At 37.4% G+C, this 26,661-nt stretch overlaps 1 protein-coding gene and 1 long non-coding RNA gene across 5 annotated transcripts in view; one reads left to right on the top strand and one right to left on the bottom strand.

Annotated features, from left to right (window-relative positions):
- Positions 1–1,015: 1,015 nt before the first annotated feature.
- Positions 1,016–5,714, top strand: LOC146405593 (uncharacterized). Its single transcript, XR_014838100.1, has 2 exons — positions 1,016–5,504; positions 5,547–5,714. It is a non-coding gene; the product is annotated as an uncharacterized LOC146405593 (long non-coding RNA).
- AGGF1 (angiogenic factor with G-patch and FHA domains 1) overlaps positions 1,018–26,661 on the bottom strand; it is a 45,663-nt gene continuing 20,019 nt past the window's right edge. Inside the window, exons 6-14 of one of the 4 annotated variants that reach the window (XR_014838096.1) lie at positions 19,930–20,260; positions 18,970–19,081; positions 17,888–17,939; positions 11,284–11,385; positions 10,128–10,293; positions 8,984–9,066; positions 5,559–6,486; positions 4,424–5,510; positions 1,018–3,200 (exon numbers count right to left, since the gene is read on the bottom strand). Coding sequence is in view for 2 of the 4 variants with exons in the window: in XM_003123715.6 (XP_003123763.1) it covers positions 3,000–3,200; positions 4,424–4,523; positions 6,359–6,486; positions 8,984–9,066; positions 10,128–10,293; positions 11,284–11,385; positions 17,888–17,939; positions 18,970–19,081; positions 19,930–20,260 (1,275 nt within the window). In the remaining 2 variants the exon portion in view is untranslated. Of the gene's footprint in view, positions 3,201–4,423; positions 5,511–5,558; positions 6,487–7,468; positions 7,682–8,086; positions 9,067–10,127; positions 10,294–11,283; positions 11,386–16,965; positions 17,555–17,887; positions 17,940–18,969; positions 19,082–19,929; positions 20,261–26,661 lie in introns of those variants that run through there. The other 3 variants (XM_003123715.6, XR_014838097.1, XM_085013889.1) reach the window with 3 other exon arrangements.

Below are 26,661 nucleotides of genomic sequence, written 5' to 3'. Positions count from 1 at the left end.
TGTAAGATGTTGGATTTCTCAAATTCAGTGACTTGTAATTCCACTTAAAAAAAAAAAATACCGGGAGTTCCCGTCGTGGCACAGTGGTTAACGAATCCGACTGGGAACCATGAGGTTGCGGGTTCGGTCCCTGCCCTTGCTCAGTGGGTTAACGATCCGGCGTTGCCGAGAGCTGTGGTATAGGTTGCAGACGCGGCTCGGATCACATGTTGCTGTGGCTCTGGTGTAGGCCGGTGGCTACAGCTCCGATTCAACCCCTAGCCTGGGAACCTCCATATGCCGCGGGAGCGGCCCAAGAAATAGCAACAACAACAACAACAACAAAAAAAAAAAAACCAAAAAAACACCGGAGTTCCCATTGTGGCGCAGTGGTTAACGAATCCGACTAGGAACCATGAGGTTGCGGGTTCGATCCCTGCCCTTGCTCAGTGGGTTAACAATCTGGCATTGCCGTGAGCTGTGGTGTAGGTCGCAGACGTGGCTCGGATCCTGCGCTGCTGTGGCTCTGGCATAGGCTGGTGACTACAGCTCCGATTAGACCCCTAGCCTGGGAACCTCCATATGCCACAGGAGCGGCCCAAGGAATGGCAAAAAGTCAAAAAAAAAAAAAAAAGGAAAGAGATGGAACAGCTATTTGTGGATGTTGGGTGACTTGTTTACGATCTAGTTACTAATAAAAGATAATTAAAAAAAAAATACCCATAAATGGAGTTCCCACTGTGGCTCAGCAGGTTACACACCCAACTAGTATCCATGAGGATGTGGGTTCCATCCCTGGCCTCCCTCAGTGGGTAAGGATCCGGTGTCACCATGAGCTGCAGTGTAGATTGCAGACGCAGCTCGGATCTGGCCTTGCTGTGGCTGTGCCTGGCAGCTGCAAGCTCTGATTTTAAGCCCTAGGCAAGGGAACTTCCATGTGCTTCAAGTGTAACCACCACCCCACCCCCAAAAAACCCACAAAAGCTATTAAATTAGTAAGAGTATATATACTATGTGAATAAACTATAATTTAAAATATTAGACACAAAACAAATTTATGTGTAATTCAAATTGTACATAATCCACATTTATGCTTCTAAACAAATAGAAGCTCACACTTGTACTACCTTTATAGTTAACAAAGTGCTTTTATATACATTGTCTCATTTTCTATTCAAGACAAACATATGAGATAAATATTATTCTCATTTCACAGGTAGAAAGAAAACCAGACATTATTCAGTGCTTTAACCAGTATATAGTATAGCCCTGAGACTTGAGATCTGCCAAGGGTTTTAATAATGCAAATATCACATATATTTCAATTTTTATCACCATTTTCAAGTTTCCATTTTCTTAACAAAAGAAAATAATGCAAAAGTTTTCCACAATCTAATAATAAAAATGAGAACTATTATATAGACAGTTGTACGCTAATCCAATGAGTGAGATCTACCAGAAGCAAGTTAACTCTGAAGGTCCTATATTGCTACCTATATACAGGGCACCAGTACCAAAACCACAGTTAGATGCATAATTTTTCTACTTTAGAGAAAATTACTCAGGACACTCCTATTGCTTCCAAGACTAATGTGCCTATTTCAGAATATACAGGTGGCCAGGAAGGATACAGAAAAATACTTAACCCAGATTCGGAATTATAGGACTCAATTATTCCATTTTAGGCCTATAGTGCCTTAACCATTGTTTGGTCATATATCTCACCTTTAGTAACACATTTAGTTTTCTTTCCACGTCCCTCTTTCTTCCTGAGTACCCTGTACTATTTAGACTAGAAATTCCAACAAGTAGCCTTTCTTTCTGAATTATCTCCCCTATTGTACAATTTTTTTCCCAGAATTTTTCTTTCCTATTTCTATATCCTAAAGATATTCCTCTATAGTAGATGAAGGAGCTAGAGTTTATATTCACTGGTAAGAAAAGATCAGTTCCAATACTGACTTCCCAGCCAAAAGCTGAGAGAAATGTTGAATAGAAAACAGCAATAACTGGCAGAGCAGTGACACCTGCACTCAGAAAGCTGCACTGCAGTCTCCAAAAATCTAGGGTTACGCTTTCATTATTGTGCTGCCAATTTCAAGAGGAAAATTCTGGCTGGTCATGAGTTCAAAGCAGACCAATATGTTTAAATTCTGGTTCAAGGAATCACTTTTTGATGTTATGAGGTTTTTATTGCATTTGAAGACATTTTTAAACAAATCTTGAGTTTGAGGCTTTGGCTAGGTAATCCTTTTGCAGTAGAAATCAGATTTCTCTGGCACAACTCCATTGCCAGCAACAGGATTTATCAAAACTACAAATGCTAGCACATTGAATATTTCAATACTGTACTCAATTGTTCATATCTAAATATATCAGCTATGAAACAAACCAAATGCAAATGCTTAATATATAGTACAAATTCACAGATTCTTCACAGAAGAAAACAATGAAAGACTAATTTTCTACATGTCACCTGTTCATTAGTTCTCCAACATTACTTAGGTTACCTCAAAAATAATAAAATTTATACACTACCCATGTTTTCTCAACATTGTCTATTCTAAAGGGCACAAAGAAGGATGCATATAGTTAGAACTGTTTTTATAAACTTTTGATGTTTCTTTTGTTATGCATCTTACAATAATGAATAAAAGGAGACAAGGAAAAATGTACATTGAAGTCATTAGTGGTTACATGAATTTTGCTTACATGGCTAGTTGCTTGTATGGGTCTTGCAAATGACAAAATAAAATAGCAAAGTTTGATAAGCTCATCCGTGCTCTGTGAACTTTAGTCCACTCACAGCATAACTTGATTCAGTGACTATTTATTAGTTTGTAAAAATGTTTTTTAAAAAAGCTGCAAACCACACTTTACTACACATTTCTGAACCATGAGGGGGTACATTATGACACAGTTCCCTCATGCAACCGACTCTTACGGAGGAAAAATTTCTGCAATAAAACAAGAGTTTCCAAACTCTATAAAAAAGCTTCATTGTGTTCTACAACTGACTTTCACTCTACAGTCCCTTTGACCCACGGCACGGTCCCTGACACATCTTTTTGAGATTTAGTTTCTGGGAAGTTTTCAGCAAACCTCTCTCGTGCTTTCTCCCAGTTCTTTTTGTTCTTGCTTTGGAGAAGGTGAACATCTTCAATTGAGGATGGTGTGCCTGTCCCCAAGCCTGCATGTGTTCGCCGAAGTTGAAGCTGGATCTGTTACCAAAAATTTAGCAGAGAACTTATCGTATCATCTAAGCACACTGAAATCTGCTCTATCCAATTTGGTACTTTAACTATAATTCTTTGAATGAGAGAAGACTGATGCATAAGAAAAAACTGTCAAATGCATCAAATACACACAATAATACAAGATTATGCATGGAATTTAAACTCAATTTTCTATATTATCTTGGTTATCCTAAGTTCGGGTGACTTTACAGAAAGCAGAATGATCCTTAAATAGCAATCACAAAATTTCCCTGAGATGCTGCAGAGTCAATCTGTCATACACTCTTACCAGAAGTAAAGGCAACGGAAGTATTTAAACCTACTGTCCTAGCCTCATCTAAGCAAGTGAACAGGTAGGTTAAACATTAAGAGTCGTAAAGAGAGAACCTGACTATTTATTTTCATACAAAGAGGGGAAGACCTCATTATTTTGAGAACTATTATAAGGCACCAGTTACTAAGTGCCTAATGTATGTCAGGCACCATCCCAGGGGCTTTATTTTCAGACATTCCTGAAAAAGTTCTCATTATCCCCATTTTTACATATGAAAACTGAAGTCCAAATTTGCCCTGAATTACACAGTTAGAGCACATATTCTAACCTGAGTACAAAACCCATTTTCTCCCTACTGTACCTCAATGAAAAGAGCAAAGTGACATTAAACTCATTGATGCATCCATTATTTCTTTAGGTACCAAGTAATAATCAAGAAAGTTCTTTAGTCCTATTACCACTTTGTTAAGTTTTTTTGAGAGAATCTGAACCTCTGATGAATCACGGGACTGCAGAATTAAATCACTGTATTGTTTTCCAGACAGGATTCTCTCCATTGTTTGTTACATGCTCTGAATCTTAAACTTAAAACAGATTCTCCAGCTAGTATAGAATCTGACTGTTTGTAAAGTAACAACATGATTGTTCCTGCATGTTTAGTACCCGACATAGTAAAGAAGTCAATAAAAATAATGAAAAGATACAGAAGAACCTATGGCTCAGGAAATAACATTTACTTTCCTTGTCTGATGAAGGCTTCCTAAAAACATTAAAAACAAAACAAGTCATAAACATAGATTTGGTAGCTGCGATTGCCACAGAGGCAGCAATCATGTCTGTCTTTGCCTGCTACGATACTCCCAGAACTTAAGGCAACACCTGGCATACATATTCTGTTGTAAGAATAAAGAATAAAAGGAAGCAGAAGTCTTACCGGAGTTTTCATTCCTCCACCATCCTTCCCTAGGCCCTCTCCTTTCTTCCAACCCATCTTCTCCAACATCTTCCGACCTTTGTTGCTATCAGTAATTTCACTTTAAAGAAAATTAAGATAATAGTTGATTTCTAAAAAACCATTTAAGTCACATTTGTAACAAACTAATGAGTTAAAAATAACTGGGACACCCACATTAGAAAACTATTTGGTATTACCTAATAAAGTCGAAGAAACACAAATTTTACTCATACATATACTACTTAACAGAAAAGCATGTACATGGTGCACCCAAAAGACATGGACAGCAATGTTTTTGCAGCAAATCTAACATAACCACAAATCAGAAATAATCTAGACATCCATCAATGGTTAAGTGGATAAACTGTGGCATATTCATACAAAAGAATAATATACAGTGATAAAAATGAAATGCACTTAACAAAGTAGTGCTGGAAAAAAGAACACAGACAAAAAATAAATACGCAATTACTCCATTCATTTAAAATTTAAGAATAAGTTTAATTAATCTAATGTTGTTAGAAGTCAGTAGAATGATTACCTTTGGGAACAAGAGAGGAATAGTAGTTAGGAAGGTACTAGGAGGGTAGGTTTCTGGGGTGACTGATAATTTTCTATTTCTTGACCAAGACGTGTATTCTGCAATGTGTTAATCACATGGTATATCATGGATAATGATACTTACATTTGTGAATTTAACATCAAAAAAATAGCTAAAACGAAACCTCTCATTAAGTATTTGCATTCTGTTTTATGATTTTATGGTCTGCTGGTCTAAGAGTATTTTATACTTATATTCTATAAAATGTCTTCTCAGTTCTCCAAAATATGTAAATTAGCTCAACAATAAACCAAGCAATGTCAGACCGTGTTTAATTTTTTGTCTTCTAATTTAACTGTAATGCAACTTTCATATTCTCCAGCAATTATTTCAAAAATATTAAACCTTAAAAAATATTTGTTGGGAGTTCCCATCGTGGCGCAGTGGTTAACGAATCCGACTAGGAACCATGAGGTTGTAGGTTCGATCCCTGGCCTTGCTCAGTGGGTTGAGGATCCGGTGTTGCTGTGAGCTGTGATGTAGGTTGCAGACGCGGCTCAGATCCTGTGTTGCTGTGGCTGTGGTGTAGGCTGGCAGCTGTAGCTCCGATTTGACCCCTAGCCTGGGAGTTTCCATATGTCATGGGTGCAGCCCTAGAAAAGGCACAAAGACAGGAAAAAAAAAAAAAAAATTTTGTTGGAGTTCCCGTTGTGGCTCAGCAGTAACAAATCCAACGAGAATCCATGAAGACGTGGGTTTGAGCCCTGGCCTCGTTCAGTGGGTTAAGGATCTGGCATTGCCATGAGCTGCAATGAAGGTTGCAGATGCGGCTGGGATTTGGTGTTGCTGTGACTATGGCATAGGCTGGCAGCTACAACTCCCATTTGACCCCAGCCTGAGACTTCCATATGTCAAGGGTACAGCCTTAAAAAGACTGCAAGAGAAAAGAACTGAATTGAAGAAAAATAAATAATTAAAAAAGTATTTTAGGATCAAGGACAAAAGTAGCTGAGAATTGAAATAACTATTAAAAATATCAGTCCATACCAATTTCTTACTAGCCCAGCTTTCTATTCTAGTATATAAAAGCATGCTCACTCAATTGGGTGGCTAGAATGTTAGCTATGCATATGTGTATGTGTTTAAGCCTATATGTGATAACTATGTATGTATACATACATATAAGATCAGTAATTTTCTAGGGAATAATAGAACAGTAAGAGGAAAACGGAAACAGATGCAGAGCTCCCATCCTGTTTTAAGCCATTCCTTTAAAGGTTACCTATCGGATTATACAGCCCTATAAATCAGATTACCCTATGAAAGTGACTACAGTACAAAGACTGTTTCAAGCAAGTAAAATTAATACTTACAAATGAACAGATGCAGGAGCATCATCTCTTTGGAAAGTTCCTTCACTTCCAACCTGCTCCCTACGTTTTCCAGCTCTATCTTTATATTTTGGATTCTTCAATGCCTTTTCATCTTCATAGTCTGTATTCTTCATAAACATGAAATATTTATTGAGAAAATCAAAACTGATAAATAAAAATATAATGTCTGCATGTTTACCTTGCTTGGCAAATATGGTCCAATGTGGTCTCTTAAACAAGCCACAACATAAATTAAGACATTATATAAATTAAGACAATTATGTTATTAAATATTTTTATTTTATTGTCTTTAAAATGTATCATTTCAAATTGTGCTGCAACATAAATTATATACAGAAAAATATAAATCATACATTGTTATATGTAATCATAAGAAAATAATATAGTGACAATGTAGCACATTTTGAATTAATGCTGTATTCTCATATGAACTACCAGAATTCAAAGAAATAGCCCCTGGGGTTGGAAAAAAATCTATTTCTCCTTTTCTCCAAGGAACTGAAAATTCCAAAGGACCTAAAATATGTTGATACAGTTCCTTAGAAGGGAAAAATGTAGAAAGTCTTTTACAATGGATGAAAAGCTAATACTTCTTTATTCTGGCAATAATAGCTTTTTGCTTCTATACAGCTTCATTATATAGTTAACCAGTCACTCAACAAATAGTGAGTTAAATATTAAAACTGAGTTAAGCTCTATGCTAGACAGAATGCAAAGAAATTCATAATCCTGAAATGCATGCAGTCTTTAGCATGCTACAGTATGACTGGTTCAATGACGAAGGTATACACAAGGTATGGCAGTGGCACAAAAAAGGTAAGCAATTTAGCTTGGGGCTTCAAAGAAGGATTTTCTTCCCTTTGTTATTACTTGCTAATTTTTTTTGGCCACACCCATGGCATGTGGAAGTTCCTAGGGCAGGGATTAATCCTGTACCAGAGCAGTAACAACACCAGATCTTAACTACTGTGCCACAAGGGAACTCCATTACTTGCTAATCTTTACATTTAAAAGTACAACATTCATCTAAAATGATGCTAGGGACTGCCACAGCAATGCAAGGGAAGTACCACAGAAATTTTTACTTAATTTTGCTTTCAAAACAGAGGAGTGAGTTCCCATTGTGGCTCAGTGGTAACAAACCCAACGTATCCATGAGGACACAAGTCTGATCCCTGGCCTTGCTTAGTAGGTTAAGGATCCAGAATTGCCACGAACTGTGATGTAGGTCACTGATGCAGCTCAGATCCCACGTTGCTGTGACTGTGCTGTAGGCCGGCAACTATAGCTCCAAATCAACCCCTAGCCTGGGAATCTCCATATGCTGTGGAAGAGGCCCTAAAAAAACCGGAAAAAAAAAAAAAAAAAAAAAAAAAAAACAACCAAAACCAAAACCAAAACCAAAAACCCAGAGAAGAAAAATACAGAACCACTAATCCCATTCCCCCCTCACCCCAGAAAACAATACAGAAATTGAGTTAATTTTTTTTTTTTTTTTTTTTTTGTCTTTTTGCCTTTTCTTGGGCCGCTCCCATGGCATATGGAGATTCTCAGGCTAGGGGTCTAATTGGAGCTGTAGCCACCGGCCTACACCAGAGCCACAGCAACTCAGGATCTGAGCCGCGTCTGAAACCTACTCCACAGCTCACAGCAACGCCAGATCCTTAACCCATTGAGCGAGGCCAGGGATCGAACCCACAACCTCACGTTTCCTAGTCGGATTCGTTAACCACTGCACCACGATGGGAACTCCAAGTTAAAATTTGAGAAAACATTTTATTCTCTCCTTATATATCCTTTATTTTCCTCCCAAATTAACCTGACATTTTTTTCTACTACGATTTTTCTCCCTCAGTACAACAGTAACAACAAAAAATACCAATTTTGCAAAATAACATGTTATTTTGGCAGCATCTTTTCTGACATCTTCATAAAGTGTAAAGTGCACTAGACAAATATACTTAAGATCTAGATTCTGTATTTAGTTCTGTCATTTAGTAGCTGGGTGACCCTTAGCTTTAGTTTCTCCAGTGTAAACTGGCAATATTAATCACTTTCTTAGTCTACTTATAGGATCAAATGGTAATTTTTAAAGCTGCCTTATTGAGGAATAGTTAACATACAATAAATTACAGTAAGTGGATAGTTAGGTACTTCTGAGATTAGTATGCACCTATAAAACCATCACGATCAATACAATAAACATATTCATCTACTTCTGTCCTCATTCTGTTCCATCTACATCTTGGTTCTCTTTTTGCCAGCACTATCCTACACTGGCTTTATTACTGTAGTTTATAAGAAGTCTTGAAATCACGCAGTATTATTCCTCCAATTATGTTCTTCAATGGTATCATTTTGATGGAAGTTTTTTAAAAACCAGAAATAGCTATTCAAATGTACGGTATTATCATCACTTTTTTTACTCCAACCCCAAAAGCTGTTGAGATAAACAGTAAACAACTAACAGGAATTACATAAATCTCAAAATCACTCTAAATAGTGCTCTTTTTAAATATAAAATGGACTATGCTCATATAATGGCAGTTTTATGCAAAACCAGATGCACAGTTTAACACATGTAATAACATTTAATATCCTTACCTGCAAACCATATTTTACTCGTATTTTCTTTAATTCTTTTCTCCTTTCCAACTCTTTTTCCTCCTTACTTAGTGCTGGACCAACTAAAAGGAAAAATTGAGTTTGGTTTAAAAAAAAAACAAACCTAAATTTGATATAATGCTGTCTACTTAACAATGAAAAACTAATAGTGAAATTCAAAGAAATCAATACAAAAGGATGCTGGGTTGTGATAATGTCCTTTCAGTATTTTGGTAATTAAATCTACTTGGAAAGTAAACTAAAACCCAAAGATTATAGGAATGTTATAATTTAGATATTGAAAGAAACAGTAAGCATCATACTTTTTCAATATGATTATTATAAGAGAATCCCAAATGAAGAAGTATTTATTTTGAGTTTTCTTTTTTCTTTTTTTTGTCTTTTTGCTATTTCTTTGGGCCGCTCCTACGGCATATGGAGGTTCCCAGGCTAGGGGTCGAATCGGAGCTATAGCTGCTGGCCTACGCCAGAGCCACAGCAACGCGGGATCCGAGCCGCGTCTGCAACCTACACCACAGGTCATGGCAACGCTGGATCCTTAACCCACTGAGCGAGGCCAGGGATCGAACCCGTAACCTCATGGTTCCTAGTCAGATTCGTTAACCACTGAGCCACGATGGGAACTCATTAACCAATAATTCTTAATATCTTGGCCTATTATTTTCTATGTTACTATTTTACAACAGTTTAATTGTGGATAACTTTTTATATCAATAAATAGATGTTAAAGGGAAACCAATCTTCATTTAATTATTTCATAATTGCTCTTTTGAAGGACATTTAGCTAGTACTGCAGTGCTGCTTCAAAAGCCTATAAACTGGATTAGCGAAAACAGCTGTTAATTACCACTCCTGGTCAGAAAGTAACCTAATGCGGCTACAGTACAGCTAAATTATCCTTTAAAAAAAATCAACTAGAATCATACTCTAATATGCTAGGTCTCAAATTTCAAATACATGTCATTTCCTAGTCTCATGTTATAATATTCACCAAAATATATGTATTTCAATGAGTATTATCAGTTAGATATGAAGCTGGCAGTTAACTGACACTTTTTTAGAACACTCCATTGAATTAAAGAGGAAAGTCATCACTCCCACATAAACAACATGTTTCACCTACCAAAGGGTTCGTCTTTCTTATCAAGACGAAGGTGGGCTCTAACCTGCCCTGGCTCACAGCCATCACAGGTGTCACTGCCAGGGTGAATGTGAAAGGACAACACAGTCTCTCCAATCTTCACTTCATCTCCATGCTCAAGTACGTAAGGGTCACATTTGGTTTTGGGCTAAAGGGGAAAAAAAATTACAAAACAAATTCAAGAGAGTTACATATGATTATTTTATTTTATGTCTACTGTAAGCAATGTCTGATTATATCAACAAATATTTGAGATGGTTTTCAATGATACAGACATGAGCACATACACACATTTCCACAACTTGAGGATGATACATAATATCCTACCAGTAGAGAAGACAGCTGAACTGAGCAACTTCTAATTTTTATCTTATCAAAATCCACTAATCTCCCGATACCCATGCCCAATTCTATCAGAGAAATACCTAACCCAAACATAAAACAATCTACCACTAAACGAATATCATTATAGTCAAAAAGATGAAGTGTTAAGGAGATAAGTGCATTTTATTTCCCCCTTCCCCTCTTCTCTTGAAAATACAGTTCTATTATATTTTTTATTCTTACAGACTAAGAATAATACTTCTCTTCTTTCCATACATTATCTTACTATGTGCTGAGCACTTTGCTACATGTTGGGGAAAGAAGAGTTAACTGGAGAGACACAGCCCCTGCCTTGAAGGAGTTTCCAGTTTAACATTTCTATTAAAACTTTTTTAAACAAATAAAAAACACATAAAAAGGATGGCCTCTAAAGTTTCTATAAGAACATTTACTTTGAATAGCTTTTTTTTTCTTTTTCTTTTTAGCACTGTGCCTGCAGCACATGGAAAGTTCCCAGGCTGGGGTTGAACTAGAGCTACAGCTGCTGGCCATGGCAACAGCCACGGCCACACCAGATCTAAGCCACGTCTGGGACCTACACCACAGCTTGCAGCAATCCCAGATTCTTAACCCACTGAGCAAGGCCAGGGATTGAACTCACACACTCATGGATACTAGTCGGGTTCTTAACCCTCAGAGCCACAGCTGGAACTCCTAAAATAAATCTTATGTATAGTAACTATGGTCCTCGGGGATAAAAAGTTTCCACCCAGGTTTTTAAAATAATGTACAAGTATTTAATTAATCCACTCACCTGAAGAATCTGTTTTCCATTAACAACTGTACCATTCTGACTGCCTTGATCCACAAGGACATAACTTTGTAAGTCATGGTCAAAATAAATTTCTGCATGAAACTTAAAAAAAAAGAAACCAGGTTATTGTAAAGTATTACACTTTTTTTCATTAACCACAGATAAGAATTTGTCTTTGATAAGAAGCAATGGACTTTAGTTTCTGATAATTTAACTTTTATTATTTTTAATACTTTTTTTTCCGAATGAGTATTAATGCTTTTGGTAGAAATGCGAAGGCTACAACAGAAAAAGTCAGCTATAATTCCACCTATAACTATCATTAATAATTTAGTATGTGTCCTACCTTTTATACTTTTATAATGTAGTTGAGATTATACTATATATACAATTTGTGATAATTTTTTTTTTACCTAATGTAAGTATTTGTACATGTCATTAAAAATTCTTAATACAAAAGGTGATTTGAAACTGTCAAGAGGAGTTCCCGTCGTGGCGCAGTGGTTAATGAATCCGACTAGGAACCATGAGGTTGCAGGTTCGGTCCCTGCCCTTGCTCAGTGGGTTAACGATCCGGCATTGCCGTGAGCTGTGGTGTAGGTTGCAGATGCGGCTCGGATCCCGCGTTGATGTGGCTCTGGCGTAGGCCGGTGGCTACAGCTCTGATTGGACCCCTAGCCTGGGAACCTCCATATGCCGCAGGAGCGGCCCAAGAAATAGCAAAAAAACAAACAAACAAAAAAACAACAAAAAAAGATACAACAACAACAACAAAAAAGAAACTGTCAAGATCAATTTCTCAGAGCAGTTCTCCAAATTCTCAATACTCAGGACTAGTCACTCCCTCCTGGTCCACAGCACTTTGTTTATACGACACATTGTATGAAATTACTGCGTATGTGAATGTCACTATACTGCTTAACAACAATTTGCTCAATAGTGAGGTACATAATATAGTGCCTCACACATGCTGGCCATGTACACAAAACATGTCTACTTAATTGGATAGAAAACGGAAGGAATATTTAACTTAAAATTTCATATACAAGACACTGCTGGTGGGAATGTAAAAGGGTGCAGCTGCATTGTGGAGGTCTGACAGTTCCTCAAAAGGTTAAACAGAGTTACCATATTGACTCAACATTTCTCTCTGAAATAGGTATCAAGAGAAATAAAAACGTCCAAACTAAAACTTGTACATGCAATATTCACAGCAGCCTTATTCTTTCTTTTTTTTCTTTTTATGGCCTCACCTGCAGCACATGGAAGTTCCCAGGCTAGGGGTCAAATCAGAGCTGCAGTTGCAGCCTACCCCACAGCCATGGCAACACCCGATCCAAACCTCATCTGTGACCTATGCCACAGCTGCACCAACATCAGATCCTTAACCCACTGAGTGAGGCAGATTGAACCTACATCCTCACAGAGACATCAGGTCCTTAAGCCACTGAGCCACAACAGGAACTCCGGCAGCCTTATTCTTAACAGCCGAAAAATAGAAAAAATTCAAATGTCAATCAGCTGATGAGAGGGTAAAGAAAATATGGTATCATCCATACAATAGGATATTATTTGGCAATAAAAAGAAATAAATTAGTGATATGTGCTAAAACATGGATGAATCTTGAAGACATGCTAAGTGAAAATGCTAGTAACAAAAGACCACATATTTCATGATTTCATTTACATGAAATATGCAAATCCACAGAAATAGAAGGTAGACTGGTGGGTGCCTAGGGCTACAGAGATGAGGAGAAAAGGGGCAGTGACTACTACTGAGTATGACGTTTCTTTTCACGGTGATGATAATGTTCTGAAACTGCGGTGATGACTGTACAATGTTGGAAACCAATGAACTACAGAACTCCGCAGAAAACAAATTTGGCGCACATGCAAAAGCACAACCACTGAGAGAGCTTTATCATTGCCTGCACCTGATTTTGCTCATTAATCTACGTCACCTTCCCTAATAAGTCATGTGAGTGAAAGCCTAGGTGCCTTTGTCCTGCGGAACAGTGTGCCTCCTGGTCCCCCACTTTCTAGATGTAAAAGAGTCTTGTCTTTTTTGGAGTTCCCGTCGTGGCGCAGTGGTTAACGAATCCGACTAGGAACCATGAGGTTGCGGGTTCGGTCCCTGCCCTTGCTCAGTGGGTTAACGATCCGGCGTTGCCCTGAGCTGTGGTGTAGGTTGCAGACGCGGCTCGGATCCCGCGTTGCTGTGGCTCTGGCGTAGGCCAGCAGCTACAGCTCCGATTCAACCCCTAGCCTGGGAACCTCCATATGCCGCGGGAGCGGCCCAAAGAAACAGCAAAAAGACCAAAAAAAAAAAAGTCTTGTGTTTTTTGTTATACTGTGCCGTCCCTCTTTCAGGATCTCCCGTTGCCCTACAGCACTGGACGCAGTAGTACAACTCTATCAATTCACTGAAAACTTTTGAATTATGCACGTTCAATGGGTAAACTGTATATGGTACGTAGACTGTATCTCAAATTGTTCTTAAAAAATTTCATAAACATAAAGTTGTTATAAAATGTTTCAAACTCATAAAATACACTGAAAATTTCTACCTATGATCCAGCTTTAATAAATTTTGCCAAATTGGCCTCAGATACTTAAAAAAAAATTTTTTTCCATTGATATGTACATTACTCTACCCCCCACCCTTCCTTTCAGAGGTCTGATGTTTATTTAATAATGATACATCTGTTTATACTTTTACTATATATGTATATATCCATAAAAGAATATATGCTTATTTTGTCTTTTTTGGAACCTGATATAATAGGAATCATACTGTATGATTTTTACTATAATTTATAGACAGGAAATTCATAGGTATTAAGTGTACAGTTTGATGAGTTCTGACAAATGTATGCTAACATACATTTGCTATATATTTGTTAAATATAAGGTGTATTTTTACTTTGGTTCTTTGGCTTAATGTTGTGAGGTATATCTAGCTATTGTGCACAGGTGTGCTATTCTGCTTAGTGTTAATTCATTACATTGCTGTACCACCATCTTTGTATTCTTCTGATAACCACATTCAGGTTTTTTCCAAGGCTTTACTATTTTTTAAAATATCTCTATGAACATTCCTGTACATACATACTTTCTTGCAGATAATGCAAGGGGTTCTTTGAGATATACACCTAGGAATGAAACTGCTAAGCCACAGATAGCATATGCAAACCTTAACTTCTAGATACCACCGTATCATTTTCTTTTTTTTTTTTTTTTCCCTGTCTTTTTTAGGGAGGTGGCATATGGAGGTTAAATCCCAGGCAGGGAGGTGAACCTGAGCTATAGCTACCAACCTACACTACAGCCACAACAACGCTGGATCCAAGCTGCGCCCGCAACCTACACCGCATCTCATGGCAACACCAGATTTTTAACCCACTGAGTGAGGCCAGGGATCAAACCCATATCCTCATGGATCCTAGACGGGTTTGTTACAACTGAGCCACAACGGGAACTCCTATGTCATTTTCCAAAGTGGTTGTACCAATTTATATTCCCAACACCAATCTATAAGAATTCTTGTTGCTCTATACAGTCTTACTCAACGCATGGTATTAATCAGAATTTTTAGTTTTTGCAAGCATAAAAGGACAAATTAAATCTCACCATTGTGATTTTTTAAAATTTATTTTACTGAAGTTGATTTACAATGTTAATTTATTGTGATATATTTTTTTTTTCTTTTTCACATCCTTTTCCATTATGGCTTGTCACAGGATACTTAATATAGCCTCCTGTGCTATACAGCAGGACTTTATGGTTTAGTCATTCTATATATAACAGTTTGCATCTGCTAATCCCAAACTCCCAGTCCATCCCTCCTCCACCCACCTCTGACCTGGCAACCACAGGTCTATTCTCTTTGGCTGTCATCACTGGTATTTTAATTTGCATTTTCCAAATAACTGCTGAGGCTGAAACCTTTTCTTATATTTATTAGTCATTTAGGTTTCCTATTCCTTTTAGGTTTCATTTAGGTAAATTTTCTCTTCATGTCCTTCATACGTTTCTTTCAATTAGGTTTAGGATAACTGTATCAAAGGGTTTATTTCAAAGAGCTGTTCTAAATTATGCTCTCAACAGGAATGATATTTAATAAATATGATGAATGAAAACTGACATCTTGGCCTCACTTGTATTTATATTACTAGAAATATTAAATGGTTTTCATATGTTAACCATATTTCATCTATTGTGAATTATTTACGTTCCTTCACTCATTTACCTATTGGTCTCACATTGGGATTTCAAAAAGTGAATTTGTATGACCTTTTAAAATATTAAGGATATATATTTCATCAAATCTATCTGATTGTCCTAGTCTGCCTTTTAAATTATTTAACATATAAAGAACTTCAAACTGAAATCATGTAAAGTTACCTTTTCCTCTCTGATTTTTTTCCTTTCTTTTAAACTCAGAAGGTCCTCTCCTACCCAATGGTTAAATATTCATTTCTGTCTTTCCTTTAATATTAATATGAGGCATTTGTGTTTTTGTTTTTTTGGGTTTTTTTAGGGCCGCACCTGCAGCATATGGAAGTTCCCAGGCTAAGAGTCGAACTGGAGCTGCAGATGCCAGCCTGCACCACAGCCACAGCAACACCATAGCTGAGCCACGTCTGCAACCTAAACCAAAGCTCACTCCAACACAGGATCTTCAATCCACTGAGTGGGGCCAGGGATCAACCCTGCATCCTCACGGATACTAGCTGGGTTCATTACTGATGAACCACAACGGGAACTCTTGTGTTTTGTTTTGTTTTTTAAGCTTTTTCATATACCTGGGTATGTGTGACATATAGTCTAAAACTGATTTCAGGAGTTCCTGTCGTGGCGCAATGGTTGGCGAATCCGACTAGGAACCATGAGGTTGCAGGTTCGATCCCTGCCCTTGCTCAGTGGGTTAACGATCCGGCGTTGCCGTGAGCTGTGGTGTAGGTTGCAGACGCCGCTTGGATCCCGCGTTGCTGTGGCTCCGGCGTAGGCTGGCAGCTACAGCTCCGATTCGACCCCTAGTCTGGGAACCTCCATATGCCACAGGAGCGGCCCAAAGGAATAGCAAAAAGACAAATAAATAAATAAATAAATAAATAAATAAAACTGATTTCACACAGCTAACAAATTATCTACCCCACCAGCGGACATATTCGTTTAAAAGAAAGAAAAAACAGAACTGCCGCCTAAGAACTACCTACATTTAGACTACAGTGGGAGAAGGAGGACCTCTTTGCTATTTAAGTTGCAGCTTGGATATTCTTTGAAGGCAGAAGAATCAAAGGTCATAAGAAAGTTAAAAAAAAAAAAAAGCATGATAATTAGGTCAGAAATAAGATCACAAGGATTTCCTTCCCTCTGAATGAGTCCAAAGTACAAATAACTAGATTTTCAAACTAATAATTGGGAAACAAATTCATTCCAAAAAGACAAATATCACCAAAAATACACTTTAGAACTGTATTAGACTCCATTAAAGCAGATGATGAAACGTCCAAAAAAAAAAGAAGAAGAAAAGATAACAATCATAAAGGGAGGGAGAAAACTACAGAAAACATAGTAAAGAAAAAAGGTAAGTATGATATATCATGAGTTTTGGAAGCTAAACCACTTGTTTATTTATAACTTACATGGCAGCTTGGTTTTTTTTGAACTCTGTTCTTCTTTGTTTTTTGAAAAATCCAACTGTTCTTTTTCCTAAAACCATTAGAGACTCAACTAGGAAAAGTTGTAAATGGAGAGCCTTGGGTGGTAGAGGAGAGATTGTTCTTGAGTAATAAAATACCTTGGACTGAAGTAACCATGCATTAAGGAACCCAAATAAGGCCTGATTTTTTTTTTTTTTTTTTTTTTGCCATGCCTGTAGCATGCAAAAGTTTCCACAGAAGTCCTGGCCAGGGATTATACCTGCACTGCAGTAGTGACAAGAGCAGATCCTTTACCTGCTGAGCCATGAGAGAACCCTAGGTCTGATTAGTTTTGAACAGCCATAACATCTAGCATATTTATTTACTTAATAAATACATGTTGGATTTTCCATCATGGTTCAGTGGACACAGAATCTGACTAGCATCCATGAGGATGCAGGTTTGCTCCCTGGGCTTGCTCAGTGGGTTAAGCATCTGGTGTTGCTGTGAGCTATGGTGTAAGTCACAGACACGGCTTGGATCCTGTGTTGCTGTGGTGTAGGTCAGTAGCTACAGCTCCGATTCAACCCCTAGCCTGGAAACTTGTATATGCTGTGGGTACGGCCCTAAAAGAAAGAAAGAAAGAAAGAAAAAAAGACAAAAAAACAAAAACAAAAACAAAAACATGTTAAATGGGTATTACTTTAATAATTACTCTACATTTTCTACTCCTGCTCCAGACTGATAAAATTTAAATATAATTTCAGTTCACCCAAATTGTGATAAAGAATTTTTATTTTCTCAAGCGGTGGAACAAACAAATCTGCATTGCTTTCCTTACCATTACTATACTGAATATTAACCTTTCCTTCTAATAGGAGAAACTCTAAGCTTCCTGCCATAATGATTTATAAAACCATATCTAGGGAGCTATATTTGAAAAAAATCAAAGAGCTTACCTTACTGACACCGACTTCAGGGATTCGAAGAGTATGCTCCATATCTTTTTCTCTGCAGAGTTAAGAGAAATGTCTTTAACAATTTTTTTTTTTTTTTTTGGTCTTTCGTCTTTTTAGGGCCAAACCCATGGCATACGGAGGTTCCCAGGCTAGGAGTGGAATTGGAGCTACAGCTGTGAGCCTACATCACAGCCACAGCAATGCCAGATCTGAGCCACGTCTGTGACCTACACCACAACCCAAGGCAACGCCAGATCCTTAACCCACTGATCCAGGCCAAGGATCAAACCCATGTAATCATGGATCCGAGTCGGGTTCATTAACCACTGAGCCACGACAGGAGCTCTGTTTTTGAAGCATATATAAATTCAGCACTTACAGTGACATGGAAATATTTTTTAAAGATTTTTTTGTGTGTTTTAAAAGACAATGTTAAAATGCAAATCTCTCCATCACACTAAATCTGGTTTCCATAATGCTACTGTAAATTTCCTGCTTGAATGAAGGTTCCAGAATTACTTTTACTTTCTGGTACATCTGTCAAAGGCTAATAAACATCCAAGGGGACAAAATATCCTTTGTACTAATATCATTTATTCCACATCTGTTGACTACATTCCACTTACATTACTACATATAAAAAAGAGCATACTATTCTCCAAGAATTTTAAATTAAGATATTGTAAGGAAAGTAAGTTGAAACTATCCTACTCATATTAAAACCTACCTCTATCAAGCTGGTTGAGTTACATATTGGGTTTAAGAAAGTAATTTAAACCTAAAAAGGGTAGTATAAAAGGTAAGAAAATGACAAAAATCTCTTGTGGAAAGTATCACCAAGACTTTATCTCTTTACACAGGCAGTCCCCTTTAGAGACAATGAAGTTATATCTCCAAGTGACTTCTAAAAGCAACAATAAAAGGTGTCAGAGTACTTTTTTGAGTGAGAGAGGGTGGGACATGGATGTCATTTTTTGCCTCTCCAAGTACTAAGGACCTTTAATGATTAATTGCTTAAGAAAAGCAAACTCACTGGAGTAAGACAAATACACAAATATAATAGTAACATTAAACATTTTTACCTTCCAATCGTAGCAGGGTTTACAGCTGTAATGATAAAAAGTGATCCTGTCTGCAACACAGGTGATCTAATAACAATTACTCTAATACATGGGGGCCAAATTTTTTCTTCATCTGCCAAAGAAAGAAATGAGTAAACACTAATTCAAATGCTATAGGAAAAAAATCAGAAATGTCTAGGGATGAGCAGGAGGCATACATAAAATAAAAATATATTGATCATAAATCTTCATTCTGTTTAAAACAAACTTTTAAAATTTTGCTACATGACATATATAGTAAGGCTTAATTAACAATGTTATCAGTTTAAACTCATCAACCTAAACATAATATGCATCTATGTAAAAAAATCTACTCTCTTTTATAAGATCTTGGAATTTGAAAATTTCCCCAAAAAGCATTTTTATATTAAGCTAGAAAAAAACAGAGTCTGCCTTTTTAAGAAAAAAATGAGAAGTGCCATTAAGAAAAAAATAAGCTCATATACGCTAATATGAAATCCTAGGTTTAAAAAGTACGTCTTTATATCCTCAAGTAAAAAAACATTAGATTTACTGTAATACCTATGCAGCTGAATTCATGGACTATACTTTAAATAAAGGCAATTGCTTTCCCTTTCTCAGTTATAAAAGTGAACAAATATCGAATCCACTAAAACGGACAGTACATACTTTAGAATTAGAAAGTAGGTAACTTGGTTTTGTGTTCTACTGGCTAGGCCATTCAGTGCAATGAAACTTCAGTATCCAAGCACTAGTCATTTATTCACATTCTACTCTAAAAACAACCAAATGGTGGCCCACGTAATTTTCAATAATATCATTAAAATAATCGCTTTAAAACCATCAGCTCACTTTTTGGCAGATATATTACATGGGTTACTAACATTTTTAACTGTGTTGCACTTTTATAATGACCAGGCTGGTTATTCATGTAAGAGTAAATAACGGTTATTTATTTACCTTCATCTTCAGTATCTTCTGCAGTTACACTGTCTTCACTGGTAATGTCCTCATCATAACTGTCCTCAGTCTGAGAGTCTGTAATTTCACCTTCCTCTGGCTCACTATCAGTCTCTGTGATTTTCTCATCTTTAAATGAAGCCGAATTGTAAATGTTTTCATTAAGAGGAGATTCTACAGTCTTTGCGCTAACTGGAACAGTCAATTTGGGGGGACTACTTTTGTAATGAATGTCTATTTTGGCCTTCTTTTTCACATTTGCAAAATCTTCTCCCTCACTGCAGTTTATTTGTTCAATATTGGATGTTTTCTGATCTTCTGAATTCAAATTCTGGAAAGAGATGGGAACAGAGGAGAATAATCTTAAATATGACCATCTTATAATGTTTAATGCGAACTTTTTCAATGAATTAGTGAAGATATATGCACAGTGAAATAACAATAGCTATTATCTCTACTGCCTCTTCCTTTCATGTTCCCTTTCTTGGTTAACGATATTACCATCCACTTATCCAAATCAAGTCTTTGACATCTCCTTGACCACCATATGGAATCAATTACCAAGTGCTAAAAGACTGTGTAAATTTATCCCAATTCTCTCTCCTTATCTATTCTCAATGTCTTAACTCTCCCAGTCCAGACCTTTTCACATACTGCTTGGACTATGAGACAGCCTAGATCAATGCTGTCCAAAAAACAAAGCAAAAAGACACAAGCTATATTTATACTTTAAAATTTTATAGTAGGATCATTAAAAAAGTAAAAAGAAGCCGATGAAACTCATTTTGATGTTTCATCTAACCCAGTATTTGCAAAAGATTATTAGTTATATATAAAACTAACATTGAGCAATATAGTCAATATAAAATATATTACTAAAATATTTTGCATAGATTTTTCTGTACTAAGTCATCAAAATTCAGTGTAGTTTATACTTAGAAAACATATTAATTAGGACTAGCTATATTTCAAGTGCTTAAAAAGCCATAACACTGCAGGCCTAGAAAATACAACTAAATCTGAATTTTTTTTTTTTTGAATTTTGAACCACTTATCAAGCCAACATACATAAAGAACTGGCTTTAATTATAGTAGGGATTTAAAGATTCAAATGTACCAAAGAGCAGAAGTGAACTGTTAAAATTTGTACTTTATAGAACTGGTTTGATAATACAAAAAAAGTACAGACAAATCAGTAATATCTCTTTTATTCCAAAACTGCAACTTAACTGACACAAGCCTTTTATTATCTATACATGCATATCGGGCATATCCTAGGACAAATGAACTAATCTATTGTTTTAACTTTTAAAAAAGCAGAGTTGTTTTCCTCTTTTTCCTTTAGTTTGTAACACACTCTGAACTTTTCTTTCTGCCTTTGAGCAACATGATGATGATGATGAGAATTCATATGTTCTGCTGTTATTTTATAAAATATGAGAGCATCTGAAACATGTATTTTTTAATAGCAGCATAAATTCAGTGGGGAGACTACCGAACACTCAACAATGTGATAAACTATACATATTTTCAGCAACACAAACTCACCAAGGGCAGGAACAAGGGTATGGAGCAGAAAAACCATGAGGAATTTTAAAGGCCGTTGTGAATTACAGCCCCCAAATTCCTTTATCTATATATATTTAAAAAGAAAAAAAAGACAGTATCCAATCTTGTATATTTTATCATTATTGCTTATAGGACGATACATGCAGAGAAAAAAATAAGTGAGTTGCAAGAGGTGCTACTTTCTAAAAACTATTTGTCAGTCTAGAATGTTAGATTAACATTCATTAAGATTTATGACCTAGAGCCTACATGTGGGCATTGAGGTTTATATACATATTTCAAGTTCTTTACACGAATCTCCTCACCCTACTTCCTTCCTTCCACATAAACTCTACACATCCAAAAAGTGAGGCTCAAGAATACCCTAAAACTAGGAGTTCCTGTTATAATACAACAGGATCCGTGGTGTTTTGCAAGTGCTGGGATGCAGGTTTGACCCCTGGTCTGGCACAGTGGGTTAAGGATCCAGTGTTGCCACAGCTGCAGCTCAGGTGGCAGCTGCAGCTTAGATCTGATCCCTGGCCTGGGAACTCCATGTGCTGTGGGGTGGCCAAAAAAATAATAATAATAATAGGAGTTCCCATCATGGTGCAGTGGTTAACGAATCTGACTAGGAACCATGAGGTGGCAGGTTCAATCCCCGGCCTTGCTCAGTGGGTTAAGGATCCAGCGTTGCCCTGAACTGTGGTGTAGGTCACAGACGTGGCTCGGATCCCCCATTGCTGTGGCTCTGGCTTAGGCCGGCAGCTACAGCTCCGATTAGACCCCTAGCCTGGGAACCTCCATATGCCACAGGAGCGGCCCTAGAAAAGGCAAAAAATAATAATAATAAAATAATAATAATAATAATAATAATAATATCCTAAAATTAAAGAAAAAGATGAGGATGTCCTAATAATAATAATAATAATAATAATAATAATAATAATATCCTAAAATTAAAGAAAAAGATGAGGATGTCCTAACTGGCCTCCTCCCATGCTTCATAGCTACCTTTCGGAATCCTCAGAGAATTCTCAAGATCCAGAGTTTTCCTAAGTCCCTGTCCTGAGGCTAACATCTTTTTGAAGAATGGTAAAGATGAGCAGTTATGGGAGCTAAGCTGGACCCAAATCTCACAGAGTGTCTCCAAATTTCATTCTCTAGTTTGTCAGGAAAGGCCATGTGAAGACCCCTACATGTTCTTTTCTTTGCTAGGGAGAAGTAACTTCATCCTTTCAAACAGTTCAACTCCTGGTAAGAGGCAGAAGTCACTAAAATAGAGACCTTAAAAAAAAAAAAGAAAAATTTTTAGTATTTTAGTTACATACTTTTAAATTTCTAAATATTGTCAGTGAAAATAATAGAGAAATAAAAAGCAAGTCAGAGAACTAAGACAAAATTTCAAGAGTAGGGGAGGTGGCCAGGTGATGAAATAGGAAGACCCTAAACTCACCTCCTCTCATGAACACACCAAAATTACAACTACTTACAGAGCAACTATCTATGAGAATGACCTGAACACTAGCAGAAAATATTTTCCACAACTAAAGACATAAAGAAGGAACCAGATGAGATGGGTAGGAGGGGTGGAGACTAACACCTCTAGGGAGACAACCCACAAATGGAAGGAATATCACAAACACAGAGGTCTTCCTTCCCCAAGAAACAAGGAGTCTAAGCCCCAAATGGGGTTCTCCAATCTGGAGACCCTGCACTGGAAAGACGAGCCCCCAGAACATCTGGCTTTGAAAAACCAGTAGAGCTTATGTTCAAAAGAACTGGAAGGATACACGAATAAGAGTCTGCTCTCAAGGACACATGCAAATTCTCACATGCTCTGTGTCCCAACACAGAGACAATAGTTTGAAAGGAACCTAGATCAGCTATTTTGGGGAGTCTGCTCTACCCTGTTAATGCTGGCACTGAGACACGTCCTTTTGGAATCTTCCCTTAGTCTATGAGCGCTAATGCCCTAGCCTTGCCCCCCAGTAGGCTGGCACAAGCCCCAACCCCCACTCCTGGCCTGTCAGAAAGACAGCCATGCAGGGACCCAGCCTCATCCTCCAGTGGGCCAGGAACAGCCTTGAGTCCCACCAGGCTATGCAGCCTATTTCACAGGAAGGCTGCTTCACCCTCCAGGGGGCCTGCAGCCACCACCCAAGGCATGGCCTCACAGCCAACCAGGCTAGGCCCAGCCCTGCCAACCAGTGTTTCCACAGTAATCAGCCCTACAACAAGAGAAGGGTGTTTGCAGCCCACGAAGGGGATGATAATCCTACAGTATATAGTTCTGGTTGCCAGAAGGGAATGTGCTGCTTAGGCCCCACAGGAGGTCTCCTACATAAGGCCCCTTCTCTACAACAGGAAGCATAAAGAACCTACCTAACACACAGAAATAACCCAGAGAAGTGGGCAAAGTGAGGAGGCAGAGGAATATGTTTCAAAGAGAAGTACATGACATGACCTCAGAAAAGAACAAATGAAGTGGAGATAAGCAATTTACAGGTAAAGAGTTCAAGGTAATGATCATAAAGATGCTCATCAAAATCAGAGGAATGGAAGAGCAAAGAGTTTCAATAGTTAGAAAATATGGAGAAGAAAAATATGAAGAAGAATCAAACAGAGATGAAGAATACAATAACTGAAATTTTAACAAATACTAAAGGAATAACAGATTAGATGAGTCAGAGGAACAGATCAGAAATCAGGAAAAGAGTAGTAGAAATCACTCAATATGAAGAGAGAAAGAAAAAAAAAAAAAAAAGAAGTTAAAGAAAACCAAACACAGGGATAGTTTAAGAGAGCTCTGGGACAGTATCAAGCATACTACATTAGCAATACAGGGGTCCCAGAAGAACAGAGAAAGAAAGAGGCAGAAAACTTAACTGAGGAAATAACAGCTGAAAACATCTCTAAACTGGGGAAGAAAACAGACAATCAGGTCCAGGAAGCACAGAGTCCCAAATAAGATGAACCAAAAGAGGTTTACATCAAAACTAAGTACAATTAAAATGGCAAAAATGAACAATAAGGAGAGAATTTTAAAAGCAACTAGTTATTCACAAGGGAACTACCATAGGGATTTCTGCTCACTTTTCGGCAGAACGGCCAGAAGGGAGTAGCGCCATATATTCAAAGTGATGGAAGGAAAGAAAAAAACTACAATCAAGAATACTTTAACTAGAAAAGTTAGCCTTCAGATTGGCAGGAGAGATAAAGCATTTTACAGACTAGCAAAAGGAAAAGCTAAAAGAGTTCAGTGCCACTAAAACGGCTTTATAAGAAATATCAAAGGGACTTCACTAAGTGAAAAAGAAAGGATCACAACAAGAAATAAGAAAATTTTAAAAGGAAAAGTCTCATTGGTAATGCCAAACATACAGTAAAACTAGCAGGTCAACCACTGATGAAGATAGTAGAAAGGATAAAAGATAAAAGTAGTAAAATCATCTATATCCACATAAGCAGTTAAGGAATAAACAAAACAAGAATAATTAAAATACAACCTCAAAAACATTAGATGTGAAGGGCAAGGACAGTAAAAATGTCGAGCATTTAGAATGCATTAGAACCTAAGAGACCATCAACTTAAGATAATTACATATATACAGCTTGTCAAATACAAGCACCATGGTTACCAAAACCCCAAAACTAATAATACACAAAAAAGAAAAAGAATCCAAACATAACACTAAAGCTGTTCAGCAAAATAAAAAAAAGAAGGGAAATTTCCATCATGGCTCAGCTGTAATGAACCTGATTAGTATCCATGAGGACACAGGTTCAATCCCTGGCATCACTCAGTGGGATAAAGATCCAGGGAGTTCCCATCGTGGCGCAGTGGTTAACAAATCCGATTAGGAACCATGAGGTTGCGGGTTCGATCCCTGCCCATGCTCAGTGGGTTAAGGATCCGGTGTTGCCGTGAGCTGTGGTGTAGGTCGCAGACGTGGCTCGGATTCTGTGTTGCTATGGCTCTGGTGTAGGCCAGTGGCTATTGCTCTGATTAGACCCCCTAGCCTGGGAACCTCCATATGCCGCGGGAGCAGCCCAAGAAATAGCAAAAAAAAAAAAAAAAAAAAGATCCAGCATTGCTGTGAGCTGTGGTGTAGGTCACAGATGTGGCTCAGATCCCACACTGCTGTGGCTGTGGTGTAGGCTAGAAGCTGTAGCTGTGATTCAACCCCTAGCCTGGGAACTTCCATATGCAGTGGGTGTGGCCCTAAAGAAAAAAGAAAAAAAAAAAAAAAAAGGCAAAAGAAAAAGACAAAAAAGGAACAAAAAAGAACTACAAACTCTCCACTGCACCATGAACAAACTGGCAATAAGTACATACCTATCAATAACTACTTTAAATGTAAATAGGCTAAAAGTGTCAATGAAAAGACAAAGAGTAGCCGAATGGATAAAAAATAAAACCAAGGAGTTCCCTTATGACACAGTGGGGTAAGGGCCCAGTATTGTCACTGCAGTGGCTCAAGTTCTGCTGTGGCATGGGTTTGATCTGTGGCCTGGGAACTTCCACATGCCGTGGGCACAGCCCCCCAAAAAACAACCTCTGTATATTCTGCTACAAGAGAGTCACTTTAGATCTAAAGACGCACACACAGACCAAAGGTTAGGAGATAGAAAAGGGTATTCCATACCAGCAGAAACAAAAAGAAAACTAGGGCATCAATACTTGCATCAGACGAAACAGACTGTGAAACAAAGACTGTAAGAGACAAAGGACATTACAGAATGATGAAAGGATCAATGCAACAAGAAGATTTAACAATTGTAAATACATACACACTCAACATAGGAACAGCTAAATAGATAAAGAAAAATACTAACAAATATAAAGGGAGAAACTGACAGTAACACACTAAGAGTAGGGGATTTTAACACCCCACTTACATTAGTGAACAGGTCATCAAGACAGAAAATCAGTAAAGAAATAATGGCTTTAAAAGATATACATGACCAAATGAACCTAACAGATAAATAGAGAACAGTCCATCCAAAAGCAGCAGAATACACATTAATTTCAAGTGCCCACGGAGTATTCCTAGGATGATAACATGCCATGCCATAAAATAAGTCTCAAGAAATTTAAGAAGACTGAAATATGAAGCAGCTTTTTCAACCACGATGGGACCAAAAATTCATACAAAACAAAACAGAAAAAAAAAAAAACCA

Source organism: Sus scrofa, chromosome 2 (genome assembly GCF_054392235.1).
Source record: "Sus scrofa isolate SSC_HxYL_T2T_F1_AM1 chromosome 2, Sscrofa_HxYL_maternal_Yorkshire_Landrace_v2.0, whole genome shotgun sequence".
NCBI lineage: Eukaryota > Metazoa > Chordata > Mammalia > Artiodactyla > Suidae > Sus > Sus scrofa.
Note: the sequence above shows the minus strand (reverse complement) of the source record. Positions and strands in the feature narration are given on the sequence as shown.